This window comes from Pseudorasbora parva, chromosome 23, assembly GCF_024679245.1.
Source record: "Pseudorasbora parva isolate DD20220531a chromosome 23, ASM2467924v1, whole genome shotgun sequence".
Taxonomy (NCBI): Eukaryota; Metazoa; Chordata; class Actinopteri; order Cypriniformes; family Gobionidae; genus Pseudorasbora; species Pseudorasbora parva.
Genome location: NC_090194.1, coordinates 31,643,309 through 31,664,264, shown reverse-complemented (window position 1 = coordinate 31,664,264; position 20,956 = coordinate 31,643,309). Strand labels below are relative to the sequence as shown.

Here is a 20,956-nt window from a genome sequence, read left to right as displayed (position 1 = left end):
CCCTGTTGACTATTTTGAATGAAACGCTTGATTGTTCGATGATCACGCTTCAGAACCTTGGCTATTTTAAGACTGCTGCATCCCTCTGCAATATATCTCACTATTTTCGACTTTTCTGAGCCTGTCAAGTCCTTCTTTTGACCCATTTTGCCAAAGGAAAGGAAGTTGCCTAATAATTATGCACACCAGATATAGGGTGTTGATGTCATTAGACCACACCCCTTCTCATTACAGAGATGCACATCACCTAATATGCTTAATTGGTAGTAGGCTTTCCAGCCTATACAGCTTGGAGTAAGACAACATGCATAACGAGGATGATGTGGTCAAAATACTAATTTGCCTAATAATTCTGCACTCCCTGTATATATATACACACACATGGATATAAAGTTTTATTTTGGATGTGATTAATTGATTGCATCCAAAATAAATGCTTGTGTTTACATAATGTGTGTATTGTGTATAATTATTATTCAATATTGATATACACACATGTATATATTAAGAAAATTTGATTTGTATAAAAATATATTTATATATTAGATAATACAGTATACAGTACGTACATGCATATATATATATATATATATATATATATATATATATATATATATATATATATATATATTCAAAATTGTAGCAATAAAATACATTTGCAATAAATTTAATTGTATTATATTTACGTGTATTATTATTGTTATTGTTATTTTACGACGATAATACTAACTACGGGAATCAAAGGAATAAAAACAAAAACAAGATTTCAAGATCAATAAAATGTTTTTAACAAAACCCTCGCCAATGTTTCTGTTATATTTCTGCTAAATCAGACAATTTACGTTTCTCGTGTTTCTAGCTGGTTTATATCTTTTAGGTGCGTCATTTTATGACTGATGCAGGAATATTAGCTTGTTTTGTTTATGAAAGAAAACTATCAGCATTTCAACAGAGAACACGAACACCATCATATTTAACATAAACAGGCACATTTCCTGCATATGCAAAGTCTCACCTCATCCCTAGACGGAACTGATGTTGTGTGTTAAATGAGTTTTAGTTCAAACTAACACACACTCCTGCAGCAGAAGTTGCTTTCATTTCCTCTCTGGTCATTCAGTTTTTCGACACTTCGCGCTTCCAGGCTGCCGTACCAATGACGTCATTTCCATCCTAAACCGGAAGTGTGAGGTGGCTGGCCGGGGATATCAAGATGGTGAGTATAAAGCTGTTATTTTGAAATGTTTGATAGAAGTGAAGTAGAAACGAGCCGTCAGATAGATTTTATTGACTGGTATGTCGACGCAATCGGTCTGATGTAGCGATACATCTGCCCACGGTGCAGTGAAAATGAAACCGATGGCAGCAGAAGTGAAATGTGCTGTAGGAATATAAACAACAGAAGCAGCTGGTCGTGTTGATGAATGCAGTGAATCTGCGACCTGTGTTAGTGTCGTTCTGTTCTACACAACACTGAACTGTCACGGTTGAGGTTTGTTGAGTTCACCTTTGACGGTTTTCAGTCTGAGATGAGAGACTGTGATGTGGCATTGAGAACATGGGCGTTGAACTCAAGTCAACTTAAGTCACCAAATGAGAACTCATTTCTGACAATTAAGTAGTATTTATGCAGTATATATATATATATATATATATATATATATATATATATATATATATATATATATATACAAACACATACATACACATATATACGTGTGTGTGTGTGTGTGTGTGTGTGTGTGTGTATATATATATATATATATATATATATATATATATATATACACACACACACACGGATGCATATATACTTTTTTTTTCAAAATTATACTATACAAAATTGATACTCTACTATTTTGGAAATTAAGCTTTACTCTCAATAGAATAAATTACATTTTAAAATATATTACATTTTGCTGACTTGGTGACTTGATGAAATTAACACTTTAAATGAACAAAAGTGATTTCTGGCACACACAAAAAAATAATTAAAAAAATAAGATGAAAGTTATGTCACAAATAAACTTTTTATAAATCACATTTATTTGGTTGGAATTTATTTTAAGGGGATTTATAGCGTATGTCAAATTCCTCAATTAAATCAGGTGTAAAAATCAAACAATTAAATCAAATAAGTTCTCAATTTGTAAAAGTATGGTTATTATCTATAAACTGCAGTCAATCTAAATATGGTAAATCATGTGCAAGATGTCATAACAGACGTTGTAAATGCTCTGCTAGAATTCATTTTCTGTCTACTGCTATGCCTATGACTAGATTCACTGCAATATTTTTTAATTTATTTATCAAAAACTACTATGTACTCAACACTTGCCTCAGAGTGAATGCATACTATAAAAATCATGGTTTGGTGTAATGTCATGGTTTTGCCCAGTGCAAGTTTAGTTGTCAAGTTAAGTGATAAATAATGATTCATTTCCTCTCTGTTTCTCTTGCAGTCTGCCATATTTAATTTCCAGAGTCTGTTGACGGTTATCTTGCTGCTCATCTGCACCTGCGCTTATATTCGAGCTCTCGCTCCCAGCCTGCTGGATAAGAACAAAACGGGGTATGTTTACTGCGATCTGCATTTATATAGCACACATTCTTACCTTTTTAAAACAAATATGCCACGTAAGATAGTGTTGTCAAAAATATCGATATGTATCAATACTGAAATATATGAAATAATACGATACTCAGTTTCTACAGTATCGATACCAGCTGCGCTCTCCTCTCCGACCAACAGTGAGTTGACACGCACACGCATATTCTCACTCAGCCCGGTTAACCCTCTGAATACGGCAAGCGCGTTCTGCAGGATTTTTCCTCATGACAGTGTGTTAGTGTTAGTGTGTGATCGGTCTGAATTTCGCACAGGATTGCACATAATTCTACTAATCCCCGCAGATTTCGCGCTCACATCTGAAGCGCACACACACACCGTAATAAAGCCGCCTCTGACATTCAAGTGCAAACATTTGCTTCTTTTTGCAGCTTATTATTGATCAAATACACTTAAAAAATTCTCAGTGCACATCTGGAAGAGTATTAACGTAAACACAGTCGGAAACAGTTCAGGAAGAATGAGTAACAGGAACAGTGTTTAGGATCCATGCGTGCGTTAGGTCTTAAAGGGACAGCAGTTATTTGTCATTCAAACTACAAAAAGACAAATGATCACACTGCTCTTGACTGATCAACTTGTGTAACTTTGATGGTTTCATCTGTAGGCCATTTATTTATTTTTTACAAAGAACATTATCTAATGTTGTTTTAAATTAAATTATTTAGCATTTTTGTAATTCAATTTCTGTATGTAATTCATTTTTGCAATTTAATTTTATATTATCATTTTTCTTTTTTTTTGCCAGTATCGATTTAGTATCAGTATCGAGGTATTTTAGTCTGGTATCGCATCGAAGTCATAATTTTGGTATCGTGACAACACTAACTTAAGAAAGTATTTTTGCTTTAAGCACAAGGTGATTTAAAAGTTAAATAAGCTGTCCAAATAGGTCTTGTTTTGTTTTATCATTTTTAAACACTAAAGTTCCCCTATTGTGCTTATTCGTATATTACCCTTCATGTGGTGTGTAATATTGCTGTTTGTGAATGTAAAAAGTCTGCAAAGTGCACGACATTTGTAGTAATTGACTTCTAAATTAAAGACTTTGCCACAGTAGATATGGTGCAACTCAGCATTCTTTCTCCTCCAAACACGACAAGTTGAGTTTTTACCAAAAAGTTAATTTTTTTGTTTCATCTGACCATATAGCATTCTCCCAATCCTCTTCTGGATCATCAAAATGCTCTCTAGCAAACTTCAGATGAGCCCAGTCATGTACTGGTTTAAGCAGGGGGACACGTCTGGCACAGCAGGATTTGAGCCCCTGGTGGTGTAGTGTGTTACTGATGGTAGCCTTTGTTATTTTTGTCACGGCTCTCTGCAGGTCATTCACTAGGTACCCTGTGTGGTTCAGTCTTCCCAGTCTGGTGCAGGTTGACTATTTTGTTTCTGGTGTCCTTTGACAGTTTTTTGGTCTTGGCCATAGTGGAGTTTAGAGTCTGACTGTTTGACGTTGTGGACAGGTGTCTTTTATGATAACAATGATATGACAACTAATAACAAGTTCATACAGGTGACATTAATACAGGTAACGAGTGGAGGACAGATTAGCCTCCTAAAGAACAATTTACAGGTCTGTGAGAGGCAGAAATCTTGGCTTTTTTTGTAGATGACCAAATACTTATTTTTCACCATGATTTTCTGGAATTTTTTTTCTCATTCTGTCTCTCATAGTTAAAGTGTACCTATGATGAAAAAGACAGGCTTCTCTCATCTTTATAGGTGGGAGAACTTGCACAATTGGTGGCTGACTAAATAGGTTTATGCCACATTATACAGTTAAGTCCCAGTTGACCAGTAATAATAAATGAAGACAGAAGTCAGATGCAATCAATTGAAGAAAATTTTACAGAAGAATAGTTTGCATTTTCTTCAGCAGAAGTTGGATTCAAAAGTCTGATTGGTTAAGGCTTAGAAAATCCCACATATGGGTTGTCAGAAGCATATCTTCATTGATTATCTGGATGACTCCCAAGGCCCCAGCTTTGGCACAAAGTAACCCATTGAGGGTGCAAAGTGACCCATTGAGGTCACAAAACTAAGTTACTAGACTCCAGTTTGTCTGTCACATGGTCTTTTCATCTCCCCTGGGTGTTGGTTGTTCACCCCACTAACGCATCTTGTAACAAACAATACAGACACACACAAATACACGGCTTCTTCAAGGTTGGAGTTGGTCAAGCTCTAGCTCTGATCAGGAAACTTTCCCAAAACTTAATTATAAGATGTACTTTCTCTCAGTAAGAGGTTCAGACAGTATTTGTCATTATTCTCTAGTGACTGAAGATGAAAAGTAAAGTAAATTCTTGAACTAAGAATTGGTCACGTAGGAGACAGGCTGAAGTGACCCGAGGGACCTAGGCTGTCATGGTCAGCTAGAAGAGTAAATATATGTTTTAACGTCTGTTATGTGCTTCACTCACAAACATGGAGAGAGCACGTTCTAGTGAGAAGACTGAATTTTGTAACTACTTACATATCATATGCTTAAAGTCATTCAAATAATTTCATATTTAGATGAAAAAAAATATTGATTAATATCTTGATTACAAACCACTCAAAAGGATATGTATTGAATCAGCAGTGGACTCAAGAATCCACTCCTTCATTTTACTGAGAAAAGGTCATGGCAAAATCTGTATATGGAAAATCTCCATATAAGTGCCTTTTGTGTTTGTATTTATTAATTTATTATTTATTTAAAAAACAATTTTTTTTGAACATTCTTAAAAGTTAAGTTCATTGTCATTTAAAAAGTGTGAAGGTCTACTTGCATTATTATGTTGCTGTATTATTATCATATATTCAATGGCATAAAATTGTCTTAAAATGCCAATATCACCACAATTATTTCAGTGACAATCTTTTGCCCAACAAAAAATAGTTACCGTGAGAGGCCTACAGCAACAGCAATGGACTAAGGATAAAAAAATTAGCCAGTGTTGGCTAAATCTGGCACATTTTACATATTTTATGTATTATTAATGTGTACTGCTGTCCCTGATTAAGAGTAAATTGAATAAAATCCACTTTGCATGCACTTCTAAAGGATGGGGACTGGAATTGATCAAACCGATGCCACTGTTACTGTTGGTATCAAGTGCTAAGGAAAGTCCAGAGCGGAAATTGTTGTTTTTTTTTTGTTTGTTTTTTACATGTACTGGAAGTGGTACCAGAGAAGAGTAGACCAATCACAGCAGACTGGGCCATCTGACCAATCAGAGCAGAGTAGACCAATCACAGCAGAGCAGAGTAGGCCAATCAAAAGAGACTGGGCCATCTGACCAATCAGAGCAGAGTAGACCAAACACAGCAGAGCAGATTAGGCCAATCACTAGAGACTGGGCCATCTGACCAATCAGAGCAGAGTAGACCAAACACAGCAGAGCAGATTAGGCCAATCACTAGAGACTGGGCCATCTGACCAATCAGAGCAGAGTAGACCAAACACAGCAGAGCAGATTAGGCCAATCACTAGAGACTGGGCCATCTGACAAATCAGAGCAGAGTAGACCAATCACAACAGAGTGAAAAGAAGTGATGCTGCAATGTATATTAAACAAAAATTCAAGTGTTTTACCTTATTGCAGGATACCTTCAAAACAAAATTAGAAACCTTTAAAATAACATAAAAGGGGCTTTAATTTCCAGGAGGGAAAAAATCAGGATTTTTTTTTTCTTGGGGCCAAAAAGTGAACAGAAATCTACTCCCTATTTTACAATAAAACATCCTTTATTATATTCCATCCATAATTAATTTAATCTAAATTCAGTGTCATTGTTTGTATTGGGGAGATGGACTTTGAAATGAAGTCATCTTCGAATGTCGAACTCGAGCAGCAAGATGTTCGCCACATGTTTGGACTTCAGGTGACAGGATCAGGAAATGAAGGAGATAATTCACATCCAGCGATCCGATCTCAACAAACATATGCGTTATCCAAGACAAATTAGCTGGAGTTGCTTCAGTTTAAAGTAATGGTTTTCACACCGGCACCCCCTCAAACTGCGCACAACTGAGCCTTGTTTGTTACCGGTAACTGTTTGTTTTCTCGATGACATGTCCATTTTGGCACTTATACTGAAGAAGTACTCATGGGCAGAAACTGGCAGCTCACAAAGTAAATGATCGGGTGAGAGGACATCGAACATCAGGGGTGTGAAACCTAGAGGCTGCTTTCTGGAGAAGTGCGTTAAAGGGTTAGTTCACAGCCATTACCGGAAGCCAGTCAGTATAGTTTATAAAGATATATATATTAGGGCCGGGACTCGATTAAAAAAATTTATCTAATTAATTAGAGGCTTTGTAATTAATTAATCGAAATGAATCGCATTTTAATTGCATGTAAATATTTGGCCTGAGAACAATGAGAAGTAATTTTTCACATGTATTTTTAGTATACCATGGAATAATGACTGAATACATAAGCTTAATCAACAAAATATGGTTTATTTATTTTAGTCCAGCAGACCAGCGCAATGTTTGCCATTAAGTGTAGCAAAAGCATATTTGTGATATTTGAGGCTCGATGTGCTGCGGTGATGCGCAAATTCCTTGTTGTATAGCTTGCTCACAACCATGCTCTTGACGACGCTTCCATTCTTTCGTTTTTTAAAACAAAATTTCCCATCCACGGGGGGCCAAGCAAAGCGGTCTCATCAGCTTCTTCGTTCATGTTCACTCATGCCCTGCGCCTCAATCAGCTCCCTAGTTCCCTAGTCAGGACATAAGTCAATGGGCTGACTCCCTGATCAGTGCCCTGACTACTGAACTAGGGAGCTGATTGAGACGCACCCCTGGTTTGTTGTTGTCGTGACTCCGGAGCGAGCGCTAGTTGGTGTTCCAGTATAATCGGTCCGTCGAAACTCATTCATTGAAAAACGTTCCGCGGTGCAAAAATAAGTGTGGTAAAAAAATTTTTTTTTCGTAATTAATTATATTAGGACCGGGACTTTAACGCGTTAATTAAGATTAATTAATTACGTGACTTTAACACGTTAATTAAGATTAATTAATTACGTGACTTTAACGCGTTAATTAAGATTAATTAATTACGTGACTTTAACGCGTTAAAGTCACGTAATTAATTAATCTTAATTAACGCGTTAAAGTCACGTAATTAATTAAAGGGGGGGTGAAACACTCAGTTTCAGTCAGTGTCATGTCAATCTTGAGTACCTATAGAGTAGCATTGCATCCTGCATATCTCCGAAAAGTCTTTATTTTTTTTATAATTATATAAGAAAGATGCGCTGTTCCGAGTCTTTCCGAAAAAAGCCGAGCGGGTGGGGGCGTGTCGTGTGAGCGGAGCTAAATAATGACGTGTGCAGCAGCGCGCTGCTATTGTGTTGAGTCGAGTGCGTCATCCCTAACAGCGGGAAAAAAACTTTATTCAAAATAAAAATATGGCTTTTAATCAGATACAGCCATACATCTATGATCCGGAATCAGACCCAGAGGCTGCAGTTGAACAGGAGCAGCAGCAAAAACGACTAGAGCAGGACGTCTCTATGTGGTACGATATACACTAACTATATAATATGCTTAGCGGCTTGTGTTATTTACATATTTATACTTGAATTATATCGTCGTATTTTTGTCTTTGAAGGTGTACATGTGGGAAGTGCAGTTGTGCACGTGTGTGTGTGTTTACGCGTGGTTTGTGTAGACAGGTTAAGTTAGTGTTTACATAGATAGACACGGAATAGTAGCGCATTTGAATGAAGAAGCGTGCTTATTTAGTTCAACATATTTCCCCCCTCTTTGTGTATTGTTGAGTGCTTTTACAATACACAAACATAAAGTTACACATATAGTGGCCAGCTAAACAAATGTACACGCACTACACATCGCATGCTCCATTGATCAATTTCTATATATAGTAATATATATAGTAACTATACGTGATCATGTTTGGGCTACTTGATGAGCATAGACACAGACATTTGAAGCAGTCTAACTCACCGCCCGCGGTTCTAACGTTGGGACTGCTCCATCCTTCAGCATTAGGCTATTGGAAAATCCGGCGTCGAGCTGGGCCTTGTGAAACAGTCGGCACCGAAATGCAGCGAACAGATATAAACATTCGCGCAACTCAGTTGCTGATCCGGAAAAGCAAATTACATCCACTGTTGCCTTACCGCGGGGTTTTGGGGGAATCTGTGCAGGACTGTCTTGGTCTGGCAACCAAAAACGCACTTTTTGATGTCATTGTTAATTGTGCACATTACCTGTGCAGCGCAGCCTACGAGCGCTTTGATGGGCATAGCCTGTTGCTTTCGCTCTCTCCCTCTCTCTCTCTCACACGCTTCCGGTAGAATTGTCCGTAAGGCCCATACAAGGAAATTCCGCCCCCACTAACGTCAATGGGGACGCATGATCGCAAAAAACTTGCCGAAACTTATGACTAACCGGAAGTAGTATTTTTGACAAAGAAATACTCCCATCAAACGTCCACCTTAACTTTTGAAACTTTGTCCATGTTTAGTATGGGATTCCATGTCTTTAACAGTGTAAAAAGATCAGTATGCATGAAACAGCATTTCACCCCCCCTTTAATCTTAATTAACGCGTTAAAGTCCCGGTCCTAATATATATATGTGTATATATATATATATATATATATATTACAACGCATGGCTTCAATTCAGAAGGCCTTTATTAACCCCCTGGAGCCATATAGATGACTTTTATGATGGATGATGCACTTTTTTGGGCTTCTAAATCTAAGGTACCATTCACTCCCATTTTAAAGCTTGAAAGAGCCAGGATATTTTGTAATATAACTCTGATTGTGTTTGGCTGAAAGATGAAAGTCACATACACCTAGGATGTCTTGAGGGTAAGCAAATTGTGCATGGTATCATTTTAATTTTTGGGTGAACTAACCCCTTAAGGCTTTGTTTAATTTGGGGAAACAGGGCCAGGTTTTATTCCCGGGGCTCTTTTGGCAGACTGTTGACAGTGGATGTTCTCACTGACCCCTGTTTGTTGTTTCTGTTCATGCCAGATGCCCGTCTGCTCGTAGATCTCCGTCTCGTCAGGCGTCTGTTATGACATTTCAGGCCCTGTGAATCTCGTCAGTCATCTAGTTCTGCCCCCTGTAATCTTGTGCTTCACGCTTCCTACACAAGCATCCAGCAGACTGCGGCCCACTGCTTTTTTCTTTAACTCGTCAATGTTTATTTTAAGCTATGAAATCCAGCACTAGTCTTACAAGTTAGACATAAAAATGTTTTCTTTAAGACTGTTCATACTTTTTTAAAATCGGTTACAAAATAATTGGCCCAATTTGAGAGTGTTGCTCCAGCTAACCGCTAGTGGGTCATGCTACCGTAGCTCTTAAAGGTGCAGTGTGTAGTATTATTCATGAGGCTCTATTGATAGAAATGCAATATAATAAACATAACTATGTTTTCAGTGATGTATAAAGACCTTATATGATGAACCGTTATGTTTTTATTAGAATGAGAAATTTCTATACACCGCGAGTTCCCCCTTACTGTGAAGCTGTTGAGCTGTCATGTTTCTACCGCAGCCCTAAACGGACAAACTTCTCTAGAGAGCGCAGTTGTCTTTTGACATTTCTGTAGAGTGCATATAACTTTTGATATACTTAAAAAAGTTGATATTCTTAAGAGTTAAAAAAGTTGCAGCCTTAAATAAATTAAGTACAATCAACTTGTCTGTTTAAGTCATTTCAACTTAAATTACATTAAACTGACTTTTGAAAAAAGGAGTTGAATCTGGTTTCAACTTATTTTGATGAGTTAAAGTCATTTAAAAAAATGTGGTCATAACTTATTGATCATAACATTTTTTACAGTGTATGCAAATGTTGCATGTTATAATATTTTTGAATTTGTATTATTATTATTTTTTTAGTAAAGTCAGTGGACAGTTCCCACACTGTAAAATCTTTTTGTTTTGTGTTGGTTTAACTTAAAAAAGTAAGTAACCTGGTTGCCTTAAAATTTTGAGTTTATTGAAATTAAAAATTTGAGTTGATTCAATGAAGGAAATTAGTTTAATAAATAGAAACTCAAAATATTTTTGTATCTGAACCACATAAAAAATGTGATAAATCATGAAAATAGCACTATTTGGCATGTTTCACTGCATCATCAGAAATAAAACACACATAATTACCCAATATGCTTACAAAATCTTTTAATAATATTTTAATAAAGGCTGTCGAATCTCAAAAAATGTTCATTGTATAAACTCAAAATTTTAATTTCAATGAACTCAAAATTTTAAGGCAACCAGGTAACTTTTTTTCTTAATATTTTTTTACAGTGCAGAGCTGCTGCTGTTGCTAAAATGATTTCAGTTTGAATTGTTTTATACTATATCTGTTAACCTTAAGTTCCTTTTGCCTTTAGATTTCTTGGAATATTCTGGAAATGTGCAAGAATAGGTAAGTGACATCATAAAAGCTCCCATGTCATGTAGTGTGATTGATTATGCTGGTGGTAAGGATCTTTTACATTACCTTTCAGGTGAGCGCAAAAGCCCTTATGTGGCGTTTTGCTGTATCATCATGGCCTTCACAATTTTATTTTCGGAGTAGCGGCATTTGAGGTTTTGGAGCAGGCAGAGATGATTTCCAAGAACAGCTACAAGATTCTACAGCAGGGAACAACATGTGTGAATGGGAGACATTCAGACGATCTCGGGCAGAACTGGGCTTCTGTTAATGCATGTGGAAGCAACTACACCCTGAGTGTCTCTCAGCCTCCTGGACTTATTTTTGTAAATACAAATTGTTAATGGTCTCCATGGTGATGCTCCAGTTGTCATTGACTCATGCACCCAAAGCTGTTCTGATGTAACATGTTTGAAGCCAAAATGCTCGTCCTTGACAGTTTTATTATGGGACATGGAGGATAAATCCGAAGCACATAGATGTGCTTGATATCATTCTTGTTAAATTGAATCTGTTAACTCTTTGTTTTACATGGAGATGTGGCGAAGTTTGCATTAAAAGATGAATTTATTACAGAAATGTTGATTTTTGTGACTTGTCTGTATAGTAGAATAATAGTATGGCTCCAGATAGCTGATATGATGATAAATCAATACAGCCAAATAAGTAAAATCAGCCATTTTTATAATATGGCATATTCAAATTTTTAGTTAAAAATAGAAAGTTGGAAAAATATGCTTGATATCTGCTTCCCATGAAAATCAAATCACCAGGTAACCTTTATATAGCACCTATCACAGATACAATCACAAGGTGCTTTACAAAGTATATCAAATTTAACAGTTAAAAAAAAAAAAAACAGTACCAAAATTACCTAAAAGTTTGTCTCAATAAAAATGTCTTCAGCTGTTTTTTAAAAGAATAATTATACTGAAATTGGGTTGTTTGAACCCAGTGAATGGACCTATTCAAACAACCCAATTTCTGGGTTTGTCCATTTTCAACCCAACTTGGGTTGTTCTTAACCCAGCATTTTTTAGAGTGCAAATGCTTTGTTTGGCCACATCTGAAATCACATACTTCCCTACTATATAGTAGGCAAAAAACAGTGCAAGACAAAATAAGTACGAATCACATTATGCCATATCACGATTTCTGTTTTTCCACCCCCAAATTTAAAGGAACTGTTGGAAATGTATTTCAGTGAGTCATAAAATGGCCCTGATATGTCTGATATGTATGGGGATAGATCACCCAAAAATGAAATTGATGCCGTTCCACACCCGTTAGACCTCCGTTCATCTTCAGAACACAGTTTAAGATATTTTATATTCAGTCTGAGAGCGTATCCAAGTGTTTACACAGTATACTGTCCATGTCCAGAAAGGGAAAAAAAAAAAGTTTTCCGTATGTGACATCAGTTAGTTCATTAGAATCTCTTGAAGCATCGAAAATACATTTTGGTCCAAAAATAACGAAAACTACGACTTTATTCAGCATTATCTTCTCTTCCGCGTTTGTTTTCAAACCTCAAATAAAGATTTGAACCGTTGTGAATCAGCGTATTGATTCATGATTCAGATCAAACTGCTGAAATCACATGACATTGGCGATCGGAATGCTGATTCATAACCGTTTGAATCTTTATTTGAGGATTGAAAACAAACAGGGAAGAGAAGACAATCCTGAATTAAGTCGTAGTTTTTGATATTTTTGGACCAAAATGTATTTTCGATGCCTCAAGAGATTCTAATGATCTAACTGATGTCACATATGGACTACTTTGGTGATGTTTTTATTCCCTTTCTGGACATGGACAGTATAGTGTGCATACACTTCCTTTTAAGACCTCTTGAAATTGTAATTGAAGAACCCCTGTGATAAAAATATATATTTTTAATGTTTATACTGTATGTTGTGTTTTAAATATATACTTTCAGACAGGGGCGTCGGACTGGGGGGATAAAGGGTACAGAGTAACCGGGGCCCGAGGCAGGAGGGGGCCCTTAGAAGTCAGTTTTCTATACATACACATACATGGTACGGGGCCCAGCGAGATGGTTTGTACCCAGGGCCCAAAATTTGGTGCTACACCGCTGCTTTCAGATGAACCATTGGCAAATTCATATATTAACACCATTGCTGAGTATTTTCTCCTCAAAAGTGGTTTGAAATCAATGTTATTTGTGATGTTAAAAACTATCTTTTAACCAATCACATCAACGTGCCAGTGGGCTTTAGCATATCATTAACTATGCTGCGAAGCAGGTGATATCCGGGGGACCTACTTTTTTTTTCAATGAGATTCTTAAGTGTGAATATGATGGACATTTTACTATCTTATGAGGCCACGGGAGAGGATTTATAAATGGAAGTGAAGTAACGCAACTGACGTTGGTAGCTGACATGATAATGACAACATGGCAAATGTAGTACATCCGGATTATATTCATACTACACACATTCATACTATATAGAACATCGTTTTTTTGTGGTCATGAAGTACTTACTTAAGTGAGTATGAGATTTCGGACATAGCCCTTGTTTCATTACTGAATTAAATCAGTGCTTTTTTTCGAATGAATCTGGAATAAATGATTCAATGACAAATACTGTACATCTTTAACAGTCACTTATCGCCACCTATAGTGGCAAAATGTAATCGATAACTGAATGCTCCGGTATGATAAATCCTGTATGATTTTGTCAAAGGATTACTAGAGACAGGTGAATTGTTGTCATTTAGGAATAAGATTGCATTGGTGTTTGAACCAACATTGCAAACTTTTAACTATTTACGCATTTTTATAGCCTTAAATTTGATCAAAACTGAATTTAAGGACCGTGTCCAGTACAGAAAGATGTCGACACTATCAGAGCCATCTATTAAAACACTTAAATATGTGTAGCAATGTCTCACTTATATCTCGGAGCTCGACCTTTGGTCACCTCCTCGCACTGAGCAGGAAAGACTTTTATCTGCTCTTAACAAGCACTAAACATTTATGTATCCAGTCAAATGACTTCAAGGGCTTGCCCTGAGGAGCTTAACCCATATTCCTGCAGCATGCGTCAGTGCAGAAGACCCTCTCGACGGGGTTCAGAAGCAGAGCGCACCAGCAGGGAAGAGACTTTAACTCTGCGCTCCTGTTTAAAACCAGACTTCAGAGCTACAGGTCGCTTTCTTCTAAGGCCACTCATAAGTACAATAGACGTCACTTGATGTTAAAAGTGATCGCTGGCGGTTGTTAAAGCGGCAGGGAGGCGTTTTAGATCTTTAACAGTAGCAGCTTCTTTTCAGAAGTTTAATAGAAGAAAATCTTTAAAAAAACTAATATAGATTGATTCAGTGTTGCATTGGGTTGATATCCAATGTGTAAACAATAAAACAACCTCTTAACTTATAGGAAGATAAGTCCATCCACCCGAAAATAAGATCATACACCAATACAACACTGTTAACCCTTTAGAACCTGAAGCTAAAAAGGGGCGATTTCACATATTTTGTTTTTTTGACTGTAGAATTATAACAGAATGTGCTATCCTCAAGTGCAAGGTGTTATTTTTTTCAGAAGACAACTTTACCGAACAGCTAACACAATAATTTTCGACCCTGTTCCCTCACGTAATGTCACTTAACATTAAATCAGGTGAAGTGGATGATCTTGTGTTATAAATCCAGCAGGCTCCGACTCCCTGACAGTGTTGAAAACACTGCCCACAGCCCGTGATAACTTACTGATCATCAAACACGTGAACTAGGCGGTTAGCGAATCAGAACACAGCTGGGCCAGCTAACCAATCGGAGCCCATTGCGTATTTTTGAGGGACTGACTTCTGACCCGGAAACCATCAGACTGTTTTTACCATAGACAGTAAAAGAAATGGACGGAGGGATCCCATTGCCTTCTACGGCGTTAAGTGAGGTCAGTATAGGAGCACTTACTTCCTGATGGCTGAGCGAACTGCGCAGGCTCAGACTGAGCTTGACGACGTAGATGTGACGTGAGCCTCCTGTCTGACAGCTGTGAGTCTTCTAGTAGATGTGGAAAGCGAAAGCTGAATCACGTTGTTTAAATATTTTCTCCCGTTGCTTTTGGCTCACTATGGGCTTCTCCCCATTCTTCCCCCTTGACTTTATCAGACTTTATGTCTCCACGTCCCCCCGACTGTCTCATAGACAGTAAAAGATTGCCTACGAGCGTCTCCTCAGGTCTATACGGTAATTTCTCAACTGTGCGACAGGGTCGCGTTGGTTATGACGCAATCGTTAGCCTATTTTTACAAAAAACAGCTTCTACGGGGCGATAGTGTAAGATACAAGGTAACGGAGCCTTTTATGCATTGTCGTGTTTCTTTAGAAATAAACAATGGACAAATGGAGTCTTTAAACGCCTCAGATGTAAAGTTATTCACTGTCAAAGTGACTCAAAAATGAATGGGAGTCAATGGGATGCTAACAGCAGGTGATGGCTTGGTTAGCAATGGCAGCCCCTAGGGGTGGAACGCTTTCCGAGCGCTAGATTACCCCCTTGGTTTTTACAAGGAGGGACAGAGCAGTGTAGAATAAAGGTCAATTATATGAAAAATTTATAAATAATAAAAGCATTAACACTTTACCGTGCACCCCACAAACAATCAGGCCTTCGAACGAATGTGTTTTACCACCCCTATAATGATTCATCTCAGACATGTGCGAAAGTGAGTTTGCAGTGTATTGCGCTCGGACTGCAGAGAATGTGGTCAGTGTAAAAATGCACTTTTCTTTCGACCTGGAGTTTAATAAAAGTTAAACAGAAAATATGGTAACTTGTAGGCAATAACTGCACTTGTGGTTTAGAATAGTAATATTAATGTTAACCCTTTTCTTTTCCTATTAATGTTTGCTGCTGCATCCTTTATTTCTATGGCTTATCTCAGTTTCTTCAACTACAAGCTAGGCCATGGGTCAAACAGAAAATGCGCTGCGGTAAATGCACGTTAATAAAATTATTAATATTTTATTTAGAAGGCGGGAAGAAATTTATTGTCAACACTGTTCTGTGATTTATCAGTCAAATAGCATAGAAACTGAAAAGTTTTAGCTTATTTTTTAGTAACTAAAACAGCTTCAGTAGAGAGATGCTGCCAAGTAGAGTTAAACAACTTTAAATTTGGACTGCAGTGCCCATTTCAACCACTGGTTGTCATTAATACACACAGCACCTTTAAATTCTTATATTACTCAATTAAAACAAATATGTTAAAAGATCTTTTTAATGAAAATCAGAAAACACAAAATGGTACCATTTCTGTCACATCATTCGAATTAAAGCATAACTGACCTAAGCCCCTTTCACACTGCACGACGGACCCGCAATATTCCCGGAACATTGCCAGGTCGCCTTCTGTGTGAAAGCAACCACGTCCCGGGATTGATTACCGAATTCGACCCGGGTCGGGGACCTAGTAATATTGCGGTATTCAACCCGGGACGAGCGCTGTGTGAACAAAAGCCGAAACTAATGCCGCAACGTGTACGTAGTTACCGTGCGACTCCTAGAGCTTGTTTTTTCAATAATACAACCCTGCAGTGCCAGAAGAGCTAGTCAGTGTTTTAAACACAGAGAGTGTTCGTATACAAAAGAAACTAAAATTAAACAAGCAGAAATGTGCGCAAACTGGACACAAGTCGAGACCACGGAGCTCCTTACTATCCGCGCTGAAGCTGAGATCGCTCGCCATTATACGTCACATCCGGATGTCACGTGTCGACTCGACCGGGGACCGTTAAGCGTTGTGTGTTATTACGGTATTTCACTGGCAGTGTGAATGGACCAAATCTAGCGGCCCAGGAACAAATGCCAGGTCGCATTATCCGTGTATTTGCTGGAATCGCAGTGTGAAAGGGGCTCTAGTAGAGCATATACACTTACAGCTTGCTAATGACGTGCCATAAACAACAATTAAAAAAGAAGTTAAAAATTCCTTTTTTTTCTCCACATAAATTATTAGATTATAATGAGGTCTTTCTTATATTAGGCTACCCACCTTGACTCTGCTGAGGTCCCCAGGACTTACCTACAGCGATCATGGACTCAGATCAGATGAACTAGAATGACTGCATTCATTGTTCCTGCAACCCATTGCACAGATTTTTTTTACTGAAAACAGGATGAAACTTGATTCCCTGTAAAGAGCGATGGAAGAGGCCAAATGATTTGTCTCAAGATCAACTGCCACAAAACATCACATTTTGTTCTCGTTAAATATTGCTTGACGGTTGAAGGTCTTGTTTAGTAAAGGACATGCACGATCGTAAATGTGTTTCAGAAAGAGCGATGCAAAAAATAAAAGGGTTTTAAAGGGATAGTTCAATCAAAAATGAAAAGTATGTCCAATCTTCATGTCATTACAAACCCATGTGACGTTCATTCGTCTGCAGAACAGAAAATATGATTTTTGAAAGTCAAACAATATTGGAACCCATTGACTTTATTGTATAGAGAGAGGGCAAAAACAACACCTAGTTTTTTTTAAAAAATATCTTCCGTTTTATAAAAGTGTTCTGGAAAGACATGAGGGTGAGAAAAATTATGACAGTGTATTAATTATTGAGTGAACTATTCCTTTATGGTCAGCACGCAAACATTTTATAATCAATATATCTTAAAAAATAAAGGTTCAGAAAGCACTGACACAACAGAAGAACCATTCTGGTTAAATCATTTTTCCGCTATAAAGGTTCTTCATGGAACCTTGATGCCAATAAATAACGTTTATATTTTAAGTGTAGCTGCAAGTGCACTAGTTTTGCCACATTGGGTATCTCGCTTTCAGCGTAGATGAAGACTAAACCATTCTTAAAGCATTGCGAGAGATCTCAGAAAAAGAAACAATACATTTAGGCTAGTACAGGAGGGTTGTTAACCTCCTTGTTGTGTTAAATTGGAAACAGGAGCTTTTACAGAGTGAGTTCCCATGAATAGATTCTCTGTGTATTGTTATATAACTCAACCCCCCACAGATGAAACGGTTATAATTGTTTAATACACAACACATGAGTAGATCTGCGCTGGAAACGTCAGCTGGGCCTCTGGGGCAGCGTTCGCTCTCTCCATGGGAAGCCGCGCTGGGCACATATCATCATCAGTACAGTGCCCCATGGTGCCCGCGGGCACACCTTTGGTGAGCGGAGCATTTGGCCCATCAGTGGTCTTACCCTTTCAAGACTGTGGGGTGCATGTTAAGTGATCCTGGAAAACAATTTCAAGCTGCTGTACCTGACCCTTGGCCCCCCACTTACAGAGAACCCAATCAACCCTTGCTCTCTTTGCTTAATATGGACTTATAGCGCAAAACCTTTCAGGGTATTTATGTCAATTACTAAGAAAAGGGAACAAGGTGCTCTTATTTCTTACAGTAGATTAAACCACTGTGAACCTAGGGTAAATACCATGTGGTGCCAAGACTCTTAAGTGCTTAGTAACAAATTTGATATAAAATGTGCACTTAAATGATTTCTTGGAGATCAATAAAGTTTCTGATGTGACATTATTAGTTATTTAGTGTAGTGCATAGTTTCAAAGTATGCTCTTGGGTTTACAGTTGGCTTTTCGTGGAACTATGAAATTTGGATGGATGGATGGATGGAGAGATGGATGGATGGAGAGATGGATGGGGGGTTAAACAAACAATGAATGGAGGGAAAAACAAAGGATGGATGGATGGATGGATGGATGGATGGAGATAAAGCAATAGAACGATGATGATGGATGGATAAAACAGAAAAGATAGATGAACGAGATGGAACAAATTAATTAATTATAGATAGATAGATAGATAGATAGATAGATAGATAGATAGATAGATAGATAGATGGGTGGATGGATGGATGGACGGACGGACGGACGGACCGACGGACAGACGGAGATAAAGCAATAGAACAATGATGATGGATGGATAAAACAGAATAGATAGATGGATGTTGAACGAGATGGAACAAGTTAATTATAGATAGATGGATGGATGGATGGATGGATGGATGGATGGATGGATGGATGGATGGAACAATATATAGAACAAACAATGGATAGCTAGGTTGATAGACAATGGATGTATGGGTGGATGATGAAACAATAGAATGATGGATGGATGGATGGATGGATGGATGGTTGGATGGATGGATGGATGGATGGATGGATGGATGGAACAAACGATGTGAATCAATAGAATAATGGATGGATGGAACAATAGATAGAACAAACAATAGATAGAGAGTTAAAAAAATATAATGATGGATGGATGAAATGAACAAACAAACAAACAATGGATAGAAAGACAGAAAGACAGATCAAATATAATAGATGGATAGATAGAACATACATTGGATAGCTAGGTAGATAGAGAGATGGATAAAAATATAGATGATGGGTTAAACGATCGATAGATAGACAGATAGATGTAAATAGAAAGCAATAGCAACTTCCTGCAATCACCCCAAAAAACATAGTAGCCAATTTTTTTTCACACTCAGCATTTTGTGAAAAATTGTACCTTTGGGGGTACACCAGCTTGTCACTGGAGCAGCACGATTGAAGAAAAAACGTTGTACCTTCTTACCCCTAAAAGGTTCATAACAGTAATTTAAGGGTACATAAGGTACAAATGTGTCCTTTTAAATCTGTTGGACCCATAAAGGTACAATTTCGGAGCATTTGTTTGTGACACAAAGCATGTTTAAAATAAATCCCTCACAAACTTTAGCGACACCCTGGCAACCACCCAGAGTACCAGAGCACTAAATTTGGCCACTTGTCTTCAGAGAATGTCTGCATATGAAATCCCACACGTCCTCTAGTAGGCCAAAACAAAAGTATGTGACCAAAGAAGCATGTCTGAATTCACAGTACTCGTAAAGTAGGCAAAAAGTCCCTACTTCTTCTGGTGAGATTCTGAAGTGTGCATACGATGGGCACTTTACTATCCCATGAGGCCACAGGAGAGGATTTATGAGTGACAGTGAAGCGACGAAACTGATGTCGGTAGGTCACATGATAATCACAACATGGCAAATGTAGTTTGTCCATCATACATTCATACTATAGAACATCCATTTTTAGCAGTCGTGAAGTAATTACTTAATCAAAATAAGTACCTACGGCGTGCCACAGATTGGAGTCCATAGAAGAGTGTCTTGTGCCAACATCCCTTCCAAGAACTGCCAGCGATGTCACAGAATCACACAATTGTTTCTGTGTTCCCTAATACTTAAATGGCGCTCTAAAACAAATAATGACCAGACAGCATATCCTTATGAACTGTTTAACAGGGCATTACACAGCGCTGTTAGAACTGGCCAGAGAGAGTCTTTAGATAAACCTCTTCCTGACAGTGGATGTGCCCACAGCAACTACTTTTCCAGCGTGTTATCATTGGACACGTTTCAATTGTTGTATATCCTCTTGCACAATGAGTGTTTTAAAAGGCAACAGCTGTGGCAGAGCGTCGGAGGGGACATTTTCCTTCTCCCTGTGGTGTTACTGCAACAAGGAAAAAAAACTCATTTCAGTGGGGTCTCTGCAGGCGGGTCCTAGTAACATTTCATTTACTTCACATTTAGGTTAGAATCTTGTTGAGGAACTAGGTTAGTCATATTACAAGTGAAGTAAATGTTTTGTGGTGTTACTTGCCTGTGTAAAACATTTTGAATGTTTTTTTGTTTTTTTGCACACTCGGCATTCTGGGCGGCTGCTAGTGTGTTTCTTGCACACTTCTGTTTACTCCTGGTTTTAAGATGCATTTTGCTTGATCGGATCCAGTGGTGGAAAGAGTACTGAAAAAGCAAGTACTGTTACTTGTCAAAAAATATAGTTCTAGTAAGAACAAAAAAAAAAACTGATATCAGCAACGGTAT

General features: G+C 37.7%; 2 protein-coding genes across 3 annotated transcripts in view; one reads left to right on the top strand and one right to left on the bottom strand.

The window, feature by feature from the left end:
- xrcc4 (X-ray repair complementing defective repair in Chinese hamster cells 4) overlaps positions 1–1,161 on the bottom strand; it is a 67,372-nt gene extending 66,211 nt beyond the window's left edge. Inside the window, exon 1 of one of the 2 annotated variants that reach the window (XM_067433112.1) lies at positions 1,016–1,161. In XM_067433112.1, the coding sequence (XP_067289213.1) occupies positions 1,016–1,020 (5 nt within the window). In that variant the 5' untranslated portion in view covers positions 1,021–1,161. The remainder of the gene's footprint in view (positions 1–1,015) is intronic. The other variant, XM_067433111.1, reaches the window with a different exon arrangement.
- tmem167a (transmembrane protein 167A) lies at positions 1,108–11,640 on the top strand. Its single transcript, XM_067433113.1, has 4 exons — positions 1,108–1,216; positions 2,463–2,572; positions 11,018–11,052; positions 11,135–11,640. Exons 1-4 carry the CDS (start codon positions 1,214–1,216, stop codon positions 11,203–11,205), a joined length of 219 nt encoding a protein of 72 aa, XP_067289214.1. The 5' UTR covers positions 1,108–1,213; the 3' UTR covers positions 11,206–11,640.
- The last annotated feature ends 9,316 nt before the right edge of the window (positions 11,641–20,956 follow it).

Coding starts and splice junctions, on each gene's coding strand:
- tmem167a (XM_067433113.1), top strand. Junction 2,573..11,017: donor CTGGATAAGAACAAAACGGG/GTATGTTTACTG, acceptor TTTTGCCTTTAG/ATTTCTTGGAATATTCTGGA. Junction 11,053..11,134: donor CTGGAAATGTGCAAGAATAG/GTAAGTGACATC, acceptor ATTACCTTTCAG/GTGAGCGCAAAAGCCCTTAT.